This window comes from Canis lupus, chromosome 14 (genome assembly GCF_048164855.1).
Source record: "Canis lupus baileyi chromosome 14, mCanLup2.hap1, whole genome shotgun sequence".
NCBI lineage: Eukaryota > Metazoa > Chordata > Mammalia > Carnivora > Canidae > Canis > Canis lupus.
Genome location: NC_132851.1, coordinates 50276505 through 50292429, shown reverse-complemented (window position 1 = coordinate 50292429; position 15925 = coordinate 50276505). Strand labels below are relative to the sequence as shown.

Here is a 15925-nt window from a genome sequence, read left to right as displayed (position 1 = left end):
ATAGAATCCCAAAAGCAACTACTCCAAGATTGATAGGATGATGCAGAAGTATCAAGGCTTAACAGGGCCAGGCATACCTAAAATAAAACTCACAATAATGATTCACTTGAAATCTGCAAAGAGGAACACAGAGATAAACTTTTTAAACTTAATGCATTGCAGAGAACAGTTTAACTTCATAAAAACTGTTATTTCCTCTTTACTTTGTAGTTGGCTCAAAGAACTTAGAGATGGGGATCCCTGGGTGGCGCAGCGGTTTGGCGCCTGCCTTTGGCCCAGGGCGCGATCCTGGAGACCCGGGATCGAATCCCACATCGGGCATCCCGGTGCATGGAGCCTGCTTATCCCTCTGCCTATGTCTCTGCCTCTCTCTCTCTCTCTCTCTATCATAAATAAATGAAAATTGAAAAAAAAAATTAAAAAAAAAAAGAACTTAGAGATGCAAGCACTTAATCATTTTTTCATGTAATGATTTATAATAAATTCTAATAAAGCTGTTATATCAATGAATTGATAACACACAATTCAGTTGCCATCTGACTAGTATTTTTTTCAGATTCAGAATTCTAAAGTAAGATATGGTTAATTCATAGAGTCAACAAAGCCCAAATCCTCAAACATACTTAAAGCAATAACTGCTGTTAGAAAACAAATGTTAATATTTAAGACATATTTGTTCCTTTATTTTACCTTATCAAATTTGGTCCTGTCGGCAACATCGAGATCAGAGGCAGACATGTTTCCCATATCCAACAAAGAAGATGACTGAGATCTGCGATTCCCTGAACTCTGAACGCTGAGTTTATTTAGACTAGAAGTAGATCCAGTTAATTTCCCAGAACTTCCATGAAGACCTAAGAAATAATAGAACTTTGAAAGTTGTGACCTTATGGACAAAAGACCCATAGCGTAAATGAGGGCTGTCTTCTACTGTCTTCGTCTTCAGTGCTCATATCAGTCATTGCACAAGTCTACTGCATGGGGTGGGGGTGGGGGAGCTGTAGAGTGTCCTGCTCTCTCATCAGCATTTGTGCCCTATTCTTCAGCATACTGTAAAGAATAGTGAAAACTACACAGATCTACAGAATAGGACTAAAGGGGTCTCATAATCTATACCTGGCCCAGTACCATCAAAGTCACCTGATATTTCCAGACTAAAGTAGATGGAAGATTTCCTTCCTACTCAAAAGACATAAATACAGATGAAGGCCAATGACTCCTTAGTGTACTAGCTAATGTGACTTTTTAAATTTTTTAATGACTTTTTTTAATTTCTGAAGAAAACAGCCATATTCCAATATTACTTGCCTCCACATTAAGTGAAAATATTGGGTTGAACCATATAAAACTGCTAGTACTCGATCATTCTTGCCCTACAAAAAGTCAATTACTATGATTCAACTTAACACATTCCAGAACCCCGAAACTCCGCTTTGTTTCTGCTCTGTTCAGTAAATGAACTGATTAACTACAGTTCTTTAAAAACTAAACAAAATGAAGAGAAAAACACCCTTAAAACTTGTTATATTCAAAATACAACTAAAATATGATAAATACATCATGAATTATATATTATGAGACATCTTTGAGGAAAAATGGAAGAATGTGGCTGAATATTCTACATACATCAAGGAATTAAAGGCTTCCATTTTTACAAGAGAATGTATTTATTTTTATTCAGAATTAAATATAAACAATTCTTTTAATCTTCTAAGATATTTCTCAGTTAATCTATATTATTTGTTGATGGTCAGAAGACACATGAAGATCTAATAAGGTCAATTAAAGATAAACTTTGATTTCATTATACAAATCTGACCATAGCTATAAGAATTCTTACAGTTTCTTTTTTTTTTCAAAGAATTTTTTATAGTATCTAAACACAGCCTGAAAACAGAAGTTTAACGGTTAATTAAGCCTTTTCATAAATTTCTGACTACCTACCATATATTTCTAATTACATTTCTTCATATAGCCATACCACTACCATCATGTTGGTTTTCTTTCATTGAACCTGTCAATCAATATTTTTGGTGTAACTTTTTTCAAGACAAAAAACTAATTTCTAGACATTAAACAAACATGCATTGAGAATACCTACTAATACACTAAGCATACTCACTCTCTGTTTCCTGTTTGACAGCACTTTCTTTTCGAGGCAGTGTAGCTGTGATGGATTAGGTTGCAAGCATCAAAGACAAAGACAAGTTAATAAACTGCAATTTGCACAAACCATGCACAAGAGGAAGTTAAAGCTCTAGTTTAAAAGACACATGCAAAGAACCATGAGCATCAAGTAACAAGAGGTGCAACATATGTTTAGTTGGTCTGCTACTGTTTGACAAATTCTGAGAGAAAAAACTTTACTAGTCTACTAAAAAATTCAGGTAAAAATATTTATATCTGTCAGCCCTTTTCCCAATATTTTTAAATGATTTTTTTAAGTTTATGAAGCTAGCGTACCTAAAATTTAAAAGACTACATTTTTAAGTCTTGTTTTCTGGAAAAAAAAAATCAAACAGTTCAAGTAAAAGTCTTTTTAAAATTTTTAAAAAGTCATTTTATTTTATTTTATTTCAGTCATAATAGGTGTACTCTTTAATTCCCATCCCCTATTTCACCCACCTCCTCACCTCTCCACTGGGAACCATCAATTTGTTTTCTATAGTTAAGAGTCTGTTTCTTGATTTGTCTCTCTTTTTTTTTCCTTTGCTCATTTATTTCCTAAATTTCACATATGAGTGAGATTATATGGTCAAGTAAAAGCTTAATAAAGTGAAAATTTATTAGAACGAAGTTGTAGACTTAGACATTAAGTACATCAACAATCTCATGTCCTGAGAACTCCTGAGAGGAGTCTCCATTGTACTGAACAATATTATATTACATCTGATAAAAAATGAGTGGGACTTTATAATCATTTCAAAATATCAAGCAGAACTACTTAGTAACTGGCTTTATGAACATTTACAATGCAAAGTATATAACAAAATACTAATTATCAGGAGATGGGTAGGTAGATGGAAGGGTAAGGCCAAAGGAACAGGCCTAATACAGGAATCTGAGCAATTTTAGGGTCATTTGGTATTTTTTTATTCTAAAACTTCTCTCTATAATATTTATTAGAGCTATTGTAGAGATCATCTTATGAAACATTCTAAACTCAAATTAGAAGTTAATGTGAAAGCCAAAGAAATTATAGAATGAAAGAGAAAATTAAAGAATATAACTATAACCTGGAAATATTTTAAAAATAGAGAACGTGTCAAGTGTCAGAATCCCTGCCAAACTTCAAGGAATAGCCCAGGTAAAAGCTGCTAACTTGTCATACCACGGATATGTATATCTTTGCAGCCCTAGCTATATTAAGCTCAAGAGAGCCTGAAACGCCAAGGCTAGACATTAAAGTGGTAAGAAGGGATTGCACTAGAGCTACTAGCTGGTCAATTTGAATAGTACCTCCTGGTGGCCTTAAGGTGTCACTAGACTAAGTTCACCAGTTTCAGAGCCTGACACTTTATACACTTTTTTTTGGTATCTAATAAAGAATACAGTTACTAAAGTCGTGCCAATTAATTATAATTTGGGGCTCAGAAAAGCTATATTATTTATCAGCAACAATATTCAGCTTATCTTTTTTTCTTTTTTAAGTAGGTTCCATGCTGGCTGTGGAGCCTAGTGCCTGAACTCACGACCTTGAGATCAAGACCTGAGCTGAGGGATCCCTGGGTGGCGCAGCGGTTTAGCGCCTGCCTTTGGCCCAGGGCGCGATCCTGGAGACCCGGGATCGAATCCCACGTTGGGCTCCTGGTGCATGGAACCTGCTTCTCCCTCTGCCTATGTCTCTGCCTCTCTCTCTCTCTGTGTGACTATCATAAAAAAAAAAAAAAAAAAAAAAAAAGACCTGAGCTGAGATCAAGAGCAGGATTCCCAACCTATTGAGCCACCCAGGTGCCTCTTCAGGTAACCTTTTAAATATCTTTTTTTTTTTTTTTTTAACCTTTTAAATATCTTTAAATAATCTCCACTAGACTGTAAACTTTATGAGGATAGGGTCTTTGCTTATTGCTGCATTCTCAATACTTAGCAGTGCTTATTATATAATAGGTAATTAATATTTATTAAATGAATCTTCTAGCCAGCACTGAATTCAGTCTTGTACTCAAGATTCCTTTTGGAATCAACAAGATTCTTAGTTTAGTGGAGAAATACAAAATGAAAAATAATTTTGATGTACCACTTTTAAGGTTTTGGAAAATTAAATACAAGGGAGGCAGTAATTACATAAATGCATATGTTAAGGGACTGAAATAATGTGTGTGTTGTCCTAGCTATAGAAAGAAAAAAATTGGTGATTTAAAAAATAATTTCTAAATTTCCTTTGCCTGCCATTTCATTAAGTACATTTGGAGAATACAAGGAGAAAAAACCCCCACCAAAATATCAAACATGGTGGGGGGGGGGGCTTGCCTCTGAATTTATGAAAGCAAAACTGTAATTAAAAAAGGCAATTATGTACATAAAGACCTTATCACAAAGAAAAGATATTTGCTGGTATTTTAACAGTATTCTGAATTACTTGAAGTAAAGTGATAGTCAAGAGTGGATCAAAGAGTATTCCCCTAAATCTCTATGACTATGCTGACTATACATTTCTTTTTATTTTTTTATTTTTTTTAAAGATTTATTTACTTATTTATTCATGATAGACATAGAGAGAGAAAGAGGCAGAGACACAGGAGGAGGGAGAAACAGGCTCCGTGCTGGGAGCCCAACGCGGGACTCGATCCCGGGACCCCAGGATCACGCCCTGGGCCAAAGGCAGGCGCTAAACCGCTGAGCCACCCAGGGATCCCCCTACATTTCCTTTTATAATGTACTTTTAATCTGACTTTCTATTCTTATTAGCATCTGTGTCCCAGGAAATTTTTTTTTTTTTTTTTTTTTGGTGTCCCAGGATTTTTAGAGCAAATAAAAACCAAAAAAATTTAAATTTTATTTACAATTATTTCATTTTGGTTGACAAATTATCTTTCCAAAATTTCAGGTTTCTATTTTAATTATAATGTCTATTAAAAATTAATTTAAACACAATTTGAATAACTGAAAAGAGATTTAAAAATTTTTTCATTCTACCGTATTTAGAATTTGAGTCATCTGTATTTAACTTGTCCTCTGAATTGTTTATTATTTAGCTTTTCTTCTCTTGTAGCTGATGATATCAAAATAACTGAAATTATGATTTTCTAGTGCCACCACGCATCACAAATTACTCTCTTGTTATTATTTGATACATAAGAAGAAATGTGATTTTAATGCTATTTTAAAACTATAAAAGTGCCTTCTAAACTTCTAATTTAAAAATATTTTAAATGAGATAATTTAAAAACTTCTCAAGGGGAAGAAAAAGAAAATTTAATTTTCAGGTTAATGCAATGATACCATTAAGATACTATTATACTTGTTTTAAATTACATTCTTGTTATGTCATTTATTTCAACTGAACCTCAGGCTTGATAAACTATTATGATACTGGGATTAATAACCTCCTAAGGAAATAATTTTTTGAAAGATGTCCTTTTTACCTCCAGTTTTCATATACTCTAGAAGAGTTCTCTCAAAATAAAATGGTTCACTAACAAGTGATGACAAATATACTAAATGAAAACATTAAACATGTAACTCAATTAATATGCTGCTTACTAAAAAAAAGCATAACATATCCACAGTGAAACATTAACAAGGATATAAACACAGTGCTGTTTAAGAACAATTAACCTTTAGGATGAGTTAGCATTTCTGTTTCCAAAAGCCTATGGTCCCAAGATTATTATCAGTATCTTTACCTAAGTGTTAACATATTTGTACACAGATTCAAAACATTTCAACAATCTGGACTAGTATAATCAATATATTAGAGTTGAATTAAAAAACAACAACAATGAATTACTAAATAATTACCCACTAAAGACAGTCTTCTCTGTCCTAAAGGGAAAGAATGGAAAGATGTGCTATCAATTTCAGTCTTGTTTCCTGATTACCAGAAGTTGCTCAGGGCATAGGCTCCTTTCAACAAGCAAATGCTAAACTCATTATTCTAAAGGGGAACTATGCAGACACACTCAGTACACATTGTAGCCATTTAAGGCCAGGTTTTGACTTGAATAGGCACAGAACTCATCCAAAAGGAACTCCAGAGATGGGTACATGCAAGAGCAGAATGTGGCCTCGGCAAATCCCCTTCCTGGCAACTTGATACTTTCACTGGTTATCTTTTCAAATCATGTTTCTGTCCACTTAACACATTTAAAAGCAACAAAAAAATAACATGCTTGAAAAATACCTTTTTGGAAAAATAAGGTATAATCACAGAAATTTGGGTGACATTTTATAACCCCTTAATGAGGGGAGGAAACACAAACTTTCTTTTTGATTCAAAATAGCCAGTGAGAAGTAAGAAGCCAGGAATCACTTTCATTTCCCTGTAAAGAGCAATGACTTAAGAGATCAATGACTTGCCACCAACTGTTTAAAAAGGCCTTTTAGGAAGTTGGAAACTGAACTCTCAAAGTGTCTCTTAGCCTAATACTTTGTCTACCAGATTGTACTTCGTTTTCTTGTCAACTGCTTTTCCTATGAATAGATCCTTCCATTTATGGGATGAATATACAATTGCCATCAGATTCATATACTACAGAATTTTAGTAAAAGCCGTATCTACAGATATATTTGTTCTGCGAAATAACTATAAATCCATCCAATGCATTAGACTTACTTTTTCATCAATTCTACTGTATCTTCTTCCACCTTGCTCTAAAAAGTCTCAGAATTATTAGTCATAAATAAAACCACTTTTAATGGACTAGAAAACAATGAGCTGAGGTGTCTAAGCTTACCAAACTTCTTGCTTTCTTTAGTTGTGCCAGTCATCTTGATCTTTGCAACTTCAAAGAAATCTTTAATTTCTCTCTCATATAGTCGTGATAAATAATCCATGTAATTCTTAAAATAAAAGTAACAGGTACTTCTTACTAATAAAACAAATGTAACAATTCTGTCCCCCCAAATCCTTCGTGCTTGCTTTAAATTTTGTGGTCTAAACTTCTGATGTGTTTCATAGAATATAAAAAGTCAGCTGTTTTCTGTCTTAAAAAAAAATTGAACAGGCATCAAAAAAAAAAAAAACAGCAATTTACAAAACTATGAAGCCAAACATAATCACACTTATATTTTCATTTTTATGTATTATCTTTCACGTATTTTCGAGTTGCAATCATAATGTACAGGATATCTGGGTCAGAGTAATCAGGTTTCTCCCATTTCACACTTTAATGACTATACAGTGTTATGCTTTGTTGATGTACTGCAATTCAGTAAACCAATCCCCCAGCTCAGGCCACTTAAGTGGTTTCAATGTTTTGCTATGATAGACAATGTTATGATAAGCTTTTCATCTTTTTTTTTTTTTTTTTTTTTTTAAGATTTTATTTATTTGAGAAAGAAAGAGGAGGAGGAGAGGGAGAAGCAGACTTTCCTGCTGAGCAGGGAGCTGGTCTGGAGCAGATTCCAGCACCCTAGGATCACGACCTGAGCCAAAGGCAGACAATTAACAAGCCACCCAGGTGCCCCAAAGCTGTTCATCTTTAATGAATTGTTTCTTGAGAATAATTTCCTAAGGGTGAAAATACTGGGCCAAAGAACATGGCAATCTTTTTAATTATTCCTCCCTACTGCCATGTTGCTTTTATTATTTTATTTTATTTTATTTTATTTTATTTTATTTTATTTTATTTTATTTTATTTTATTTTTTTATTTATTTATGATAGTCAGAGAGAGAGAGAGAGAGAGAGAGAGAGAGGCAAAGACACAGGCAGAGGGAGAAGCAGGCTCCATGCACCGGAGGCCCAATGTGGGATTCGATCCCGGGTCTCCAGGATCACGCCCTGGGCCAAAGGCAGGCGCCAAACAGCTGCGCCACCCAGGGATCCCCGCCATGTTGCTTTTAAAAACAATCATACTAACAGACAGTGTCAATGGCAGCAAAGGAGTACATTCAGTTTTAGTGTCCCCTATCAACTTAGTGTACTAAGGTATATCAAAATAGGTTATTTCCAATAAACTGTCAATAAGCTTAGGGTATTTTAGGTATACCAAAATATATTATTTTCAATAAGAATCTAATTATAACTAATATATTTTATAGCTTTTACAATTATTTTTTAAAAAACAAATTTGATTTATTCTACCTCAAATGGAAACATCTATAATTTAGCATACAAACTCATCCTATCTGCTTATTATCACATAAAAATATTTTATGCTCTCAGGAAGGATTTTTCAAAAGTGGGAGAGACCATATATTTTTCCAAGTCCTAAGAGTTAAATGCCATACACAGTTTGACTAAATTTACATAAATCCACAGCAGAAAAACTATACTTGGCTATTCTTTTGAATTTATTATGGACTCTAAGCCTCAGCTTCCTTTATTATTTCAAATTAATACATTCCATTTTAGAGCAGGTTTATGTCACTTTAAATATCAGGTGAACCTTTCAAAAGATATATATTATGTGAATAATTTGTATACTGACTCATAGTTTACTACTGATTTTCTTAGTTTATAGGTATATCCTTATAAAATAGTATTTGGATGAAACATATAAATCCTTGGTTTTTCAATTTGTAGGCCATATATATATATTTCCCACATTGTCTCTGTAAGAAAATATAGTCAAATGGGCAATTCTTTCCCATGAACATTGTATAAGTTTAAAAGCAAATATAAATGAAAATATACCTTAAAATTAATTCCTATTTCATTGGGTTGTCTCATTTTTTCAAGTTTAAATTCTCATAAAAATATTAATCACTGCAAATCAGTAAATAGCTGACAAACAGGAAATCAGCTTCACACAATTTGTGAAATCTTCATCAGTGGTTTCTACTCAAATCATTCAACATTTAACTATCCATGAGTTTAAATATTGTTGTCTCAGGCAGTCTTTTTTACTTTACATGTATGGTCTTACAGAGATCTCTGTATTTTATTTTTACTTTACACAAACAGCACAAACAGGTAAATTCCATACAAAATAGAACTGAGGTTGACAGAACATGTCTGAATAATCTTTAAGACTGTCAACCTCAGGAGATTATTAGGAGAGGAAAGCGCATTTCCTTCCCAAGTATGGATGGACCATGTCTATTATTGACTGCCCTACATGGATAACCAGAGCCACAGACAGGGGTTGTAGTCCTGGGCAGGAAGGAATTTTGGCAGCTGAGTTATTTTCCAAAAACTCTAATTATGTATACTAAAAATCAGGACTTTGCTTAGATTCAGCCCTAAGCAGAGCTGGGGCAGTGCCCAGTGATTCTTATCCCTTAAAGAACAGGAAACAGGCTTTTCTTTTCTTTCCTGCCAGAGAGCTGTGTACACCCAACCAAGTGCAAACAGTGTCTGCATTTAATTATTATTTCTTACTAAAGAAGCTCTGCTTAGTCTGTTTCATTCTTTCTTTCCTTCTTTCATTCCTCTCTTCCTTCTTCCTTTTTAATAAAATTCCTGTTTTTGAAAACTTCAGCAACCAAATTAGATTATGAGGTAAAACTGTCAAAAGTTCAAACCACAGGATCCAGTAACATTGCTGGGAAAAAAGTCAATTTCATTTAAAAAGGCTCATTAATATTGTCAATCAAAACTATACTGTGAGCAGAGAATGATTCCATAAATCATTGCTAGGTTGGCCATCATCTTGTTTCTTCACTTAAATTACATTCATGAATACTGCATTATATATAAAGATAGAGCAATAATACTCACTGAGAACACAATTAGGCAAAAAGCTTATTGATTACTTTACTTATTTGAATATTCACTAGGGGACAAAGCACTTGTTGGCACAAAACTCTTAAGGAGATATAATAATGTTTAATTATTCAAAATATTAATCCTCCTAAAACTTCAAAAGGCAAAGAACTCCAGTACTGTAAATATTTTTCCTTAAGATATCTCCAAATCAGAATTCTGTTGAATGAAAACAAAACAAAACAAAATATAACACAACAGTAGAGTTGCAGAATACTTAAAAGACTAATTCTGAGGAACAAAAGTAATCTTACCTAAAATAGCTGGCCAGAAAAGATGTATATAAACACCTAGGGATACTTATAGTCTTTTTGAAAAGCATTTTTAAAATTATACTTTAAAAACATTATTTATTTTACCAAGGTCTAGGTCCCCTTTCTTATGATCTCAGTTTGGAAGTTAAGGGAGCCAGATCTCACTTTAAGTGAACAAAGGCACTTTTGAAGAAAAAACATATACTGATAAGTAAGAATGTCCTTTTGCCAAACATGTTCATAGTGATACACTGATAGGAATGTACAATCTGCTTTTTTATTACCATCATAGTTCTCATAAATTTCTACCTAATCCTCTGCCTTCTGATGAAGCATGAGCCTAACACAAGAGGAAGTTATAATAATTATTTCAGTAAGTATGAAGATAAAGTGGGTTCATGTATAAACATTAGCTTCCTGAGAGAATAATCTTAATTATAAAACACTCTGAAAGAGAGCATCACTTTTGGAATAAAACTAGGAAAAATTTTTGCTAGCAAAAAATAAGATGATTTTGCTAAATTATGATAGGAAATTTTTGATCATAAGTACATGGGTTGAAGGGAAGAGCTTTTATATTAACAATCTCAATATTCTTGTTCCCATTCCAAGAAATATAACACATCACTCTTTCCAATTCCAGAACATCTTTTAAAGTTATATTTTCTGCATAATTAAATTATTACCAATTATTAAAATAACATGCATTATTTAATTTTTAACTCCAAATTCATAAAAACTTAAAAGATTTTACATGTTTTTCAAGGGTATTTCAGATTTTTAAGTAACTGCTCTTATGTCCAATATATAAATATAGCTATTTATATATTTGAATTAGGTAGCAATTCTTTAGCTCTCTAAGTGACATGATCAATTCCAATACTAAAGGTCACAAGAGAAATGCCAGAAAAGTATTGTATCCATGGCTCCCTGCCACAATGGCCATTTATTAGAGCTAAATCAGATCACGTCATTGAACTGCTCAAAGCCCACCAAAACCCCCTCTCCCATCTCCTTCACAGTAAAAGTCACATCCTTACCATGGTATATGGTCCCTTCCCCACTTTTCCTCTCCTACCTTCCTTCTAAGGTCCTGTCCCTGGTCCTCTGTGCTCCAACCACTCTGCCTTCCTTGCTGCTGCTCTCCAGTACAACAGGCATGCTCTTGTTGCATGCTCTCTTGCCAGAGATCACCTGTATTATGCCTGGAAAGCTTTCCCCAAGAAACTCCCACTGCTCATCCTTTTTTTTTTTTTTTTTAAGATTTTATTTTTAAGTAATCTCTATACCCAACATGAGGCTCAAAATCACAACTCCAAGATCAGGAGTCAAATGTTCTACCAACCGAGCCAGCCAGACACCCCTTACTCTTGCTCATTTTAAAAATCTATGCTCAGATGTTTTCTACTCATGATGTCTTATTTGAAACTATAGCCTTCCCCCAGTCCCAGCATTCCCTGCTTTATTTTCTCCAAAGCACTCAGCAGAACATTCTGACATACTATACAACTGGCTTTTTGGTCGGTCTTTCTCCACCAAAACAATGCACAAGGCAAGCATTTTGCCCGTTCCTTCAGTGCTGTATCTCTAGCACTTAGAACATAACAGGTTCACTTCATACATGAATGAATGACTTAAAACATAACAGGTGCTCAATTCATATATAAATGAATGACTCATCTTCTCCAATTGCTGATGTTTCTGGCACTGCTCTTCTAGTCTCCAAGCCTACAAAGTTTGGCATTATCCTGTCTCTTCTATCCTTGGAGTCTCTCTTTTGGTTTCTTTTCTTTTTTAAATTTTTTTTTCTCTCTTTTGGTTTCTATTCTCTGTTCCAACCACTATCTTCCTGGTTCAGAGTTCATTTCATCCGAATTATTATACTAGGTTCTTAATTAATTTGCCTCAATTAGTCTGTTTCCATGTATGAGGAGCAATGCTGTTACGTCTCATGGCTCATCTTTTCAACAAAATTCTTCTCTGCTTCCAGAATATGAAATTTCTGCTTCATAGGCTTGCATCCTCATTGTCCTGACAAAAGGGCGTATTTTCCCACTGTTGTCTGCATGCCTTGTTCCTCATCCCTGGAATGCTCTTTCTCCTTTTTCTGGTTTATCTAATCCCATTCATTATTCAAAACTTAGTTCAAGTCCAATTTCTGCCATGAAGTTTCCCCCCATGGCTTTAGGATGGAGATTTCTCTTTTTTAAACTGACATGCATTTAAACTAATTTTCAGTTTAGCACTTAATTTTTTGCTGATTATTTTAAGTATAACTGTTCTTCCCAGTTATTATGTAAGGCTCTTTAGAAGTTGGGCTTGTTTGTTAGGCCCTGTGTGCCTGGAATAGTGAAATGCTTAATAAAGAGGCACTCTGCACTGGCTTAATTAAACAGATTATCAAATCTTAGAGGGCAAACACCTCACTTATACATCTTCATAGTCTCTAGTTTCTATTGCATATTAAGAAACTCAGGAAATAATTATTGCATTTAATTAAATTGAATGAAGCTTAAGGCCTATCACTGTATTAAACTGAAGTTCAAAATTTAGTTCTTCTTTACTGAAGCAAATAAAATAAATGTTGTGCCTGGTTAATGAGCACTCAGAAATTCAATTAATTTCTGCTTTGCTAAGAAGGTACTACAGTACTTCAAATGTCACTTGGAGAACTAAATACACGACCTCTCGATTCTAGAAGCTTATGTGCCATATTCAGTGAGTAACTGATATCAAACTCATACCTTTGTTAGTCCCTCGTATTTTCCATAATCTGTACTCTTTAGCCACTCCATCAACTTGGCATATCGAAGCAAGTCTCTATGAAATGGATGATGATTGGGTAAAGCCAGTTCAACAGAGTGCTGAGCAAGAGTTGAACTCTGATCATGACCCTACAGTGAGTAAATAAGTAAATAAACACATTGACAGTAAAAGAAACATGCTATAATTGAAAACTCTTAACAATGACCAAATACAGTCAAAGAAAAGCAAAAGAAGATAGAAAGATAAAAACTGAGTACTTACTTGTCTTCTTTATCATCCTGTATAAATCTACTGAACCCCATCACCATAAAATAATCAGAAACATGCAAGAATGGCACTCTGATAAATCAACTACTCATTTCATCTTCTAAAGGCATTGACAATGAATGTTTTAATCAAACTTGTTTCTCCCACACCATATTATTTTACAACTTACTAAGTAAATAAACCTCATGATACAACTGTACTGAGAAACACAGCAAATATAGAAGTCATTCAAAATGTATTGTCTATATCTATGGTATTTCCATTAGTTTACAATATTTAAAATAATAAAGACATATAGGATACAGAATTTTAGAACTGAGAAGCACTGCAGATGATGATATCCGGGGCTTTCCTGGATAATCTTTAATAATAATGTAATTTTAGTTTTTCTAGTCAATTGTTAAATAACTACATATGATTTTATTTTAAAATGCTGACAAAACTTTTATGTAAATAAATAAATTATGAGTCAGTCTCAGATGATGCATCCTGAGTTTTGTTTTGAAAAATTAAGTCTGGAAGACCATCTGATCCAATGACCTTATTTTCTAGAAGAAACTGAAACTTAAATGGTTAAGTGATTTATTCAGGTCACTCCGGATGTCAGAACTGGAACCTCAGTCGAGTCTCCCTTCTATTTTCTTTTAAAAACATATCTAATAAAATCATTTAGCTAGACTGAAAAATTGCAAATGCCTACTAATTATTGGTTTCTAAACAAACAAACAAACAAACAAACAAACACAATAAAAATCTTCCCAGCTCTCTTTGGAAACAATTTAGCTCTCTTTCTCTACTACTTGGTCAATATTTGTCATGGAAATCAAAGCCAGTGTCTAAGAGATGAAGATTGAAAGACTAAAGGAGTAGATTCCCTTTGAAAACATAAGTTCCCAAGAATAAGGAAGGAAAAAACAAGATAGATTTATTCAATGTCATTCTGACTCAATCTAATTTGCCCAGTCAGAAGTTATTTTTTAGCATTCTATTAAAATGATACAGTGATTGAGTTTTGGGGCTGGTTAACTCATTTTCTAGGAAAGTTACCGAAATCTGATTATATATGTGTTATATTAGCTGACATAAATTAGTTTACAAATATCCTGAATTTAAATTCTTTTATCTATGTTTACTTTTTAAAGATTTTATTTATTTAAAAAGAGAGAGAGAGAGAGTGCATGGGGTGATGGGCAGAGGGAGAGGGAGAGAGATAATCTCAAGCACAAATGCTGAGCACAGAGCCCGATGTGGCACTCTATCTCATGATCCTGAGATGTCTACCTGAGCTGAAATCATGAGTCAGACCTTAACAGATTGAGCCACTCAGGTGCCCCTGAATTTAAATTCTTTTAATTTAAGAGTTTCTTTCCTCTAATTTATATGTTTTACTACATACACAAAATAAGATAGTGGTCATGAATTTTTTAAACAATTTCTTTTTTTTAAACTAAAGCAGTTGACAATTTTATTTTCACATTTCACAATACAAATGAAAATTGCCCCCCCCCTTTTTTTGGTCCCACTACTCCCCTGCAAAAACTATTCTTTGATAGGAAGGGGAAGCAAGTCTTCCTTGTCATGCTGTTAGAAAACACCCAGAGTCACAGCACCATGATCTCCTGGTGAAGTAGAACAAGTAATATAAAATGAATATAAAGAGGTTCCTGTCTCTCCTTATCTGTGTGGTCGAGTCATTCCTGGCCGAGTGGGCACCATCATGGGACGGGCAGGAGGTCTCATCATTGGGGCCCAGGCATCACTGGCATGTGGCCTCCCACAGGTGGCATCATCCCAGGAGGAGGAGGGCCCATCATTGGCATCATGGGAGGGCCCCCCATATGGGGGGCTGGCATCATACCAGGGCGAGGAGGGCCCGGGAGCCTAGGGGGAGGTGGGATCACTGCCCCTGCAGGAGGAGGAACAGAGGATGGAGTAGGAGGGATCTTTCCTTGTTGAAATGCAGTGGTTGTTTTGTCCATTAGGCTCTGAGCCTGCTCTTCCATTTATTTCTGATAGTAGGCTTTTACATTCTCTTTGTGTTTCCTACCACTGCAGTGTGTCTTTCTCACAGATGGAGAGTCATGGATGAGGTATGTGTCGCAGTAGTCACAATAAAACTTAGGCATGGTGCTCTAACAATTTCTTTTAACCACGGAGTATGCAGAAAAAATTCCTGATCTATGGACATGAAGAATTCTCTAGGAATTACAAAGCAAGAAAGATAGGAGTCTAAGACATGTGAAGTACTAAAACCATCATAATTTGAGTTCCTTCTTCATTAAAGTTTTCAAATCAGCCTGTTGAATTTTCTTCTTCCTGTAAGATTACATCCCCAGTTTAAAATGGAGATAATAAAAAAATAAGGATCCATTATACAGAAATTCCATATAAAACCAATCAATAGAACTATCAATATATTTCTAAGATTAAGGATGATTTAAAATTAAGATTACTGATATCACTTGATTAAGATTATTGATATCTACTTAGGAAATTGGGCCAGAGATAGCAGAAAAGTATCAGAAAATTAGGCTAACCAATTCAAAATAAGAATCAGAAAGGGTGAGGTAACACAAGTTCACAGCTATTATACATGTTATATACAAGGTAATCCTTTTCTGCAATTCTAAAATACAAAAAGCTCTAAAAACTCCATTTAAATTTGGTGCCAAATCTATTTTAATGGTAAAACTTGACCTGAACTGACATGAGGCTATTTATAGTGTTTGGAATGACTATTCGTATTTTTTTGCTGTAGGAATATTGTG

General features: G+C 34.2%; 1 protein-coding gene across 8 annotated transcripts in view; it reads right to left on the bottom strand.

Annotated features, from left to right (window-relative positions):
* The window catches only part of EXOC1 (exocyst complex component 1), a 67107-nt gene that overhangs the window by 18499 nt on the left and 32683 nt on the right, over positions 1-15925 (bottom strand). For 4 of the 8 annotated variants that reach the window (XM_072775115.1, XM_072775119.1, XM_072775116.1 and 1 more), the window contains 4 exons: positions 12869-13018; positions 6897-7002; positions 2123-2167; positions 691-854 (listed from right to left, as the gene is read on the bottom strand). In XM_072775115.1, the coding sequence (XP_072631216.1) occupies positions 691-854; positions 2123-2167; positions 6897-7002; positions 12869-13018 (465 nt within the window). The remainder of the gene's footprint in view (positions 1-690; positions 855-2122; positions 2168-6896; positions 7003-12868; positions 13019-15925) is intronic. The other 4 variants (XM_072775117.1, XM_072775122.1, XM_072775120.1 and 1 more) reach the window with 1 other exon arrangement.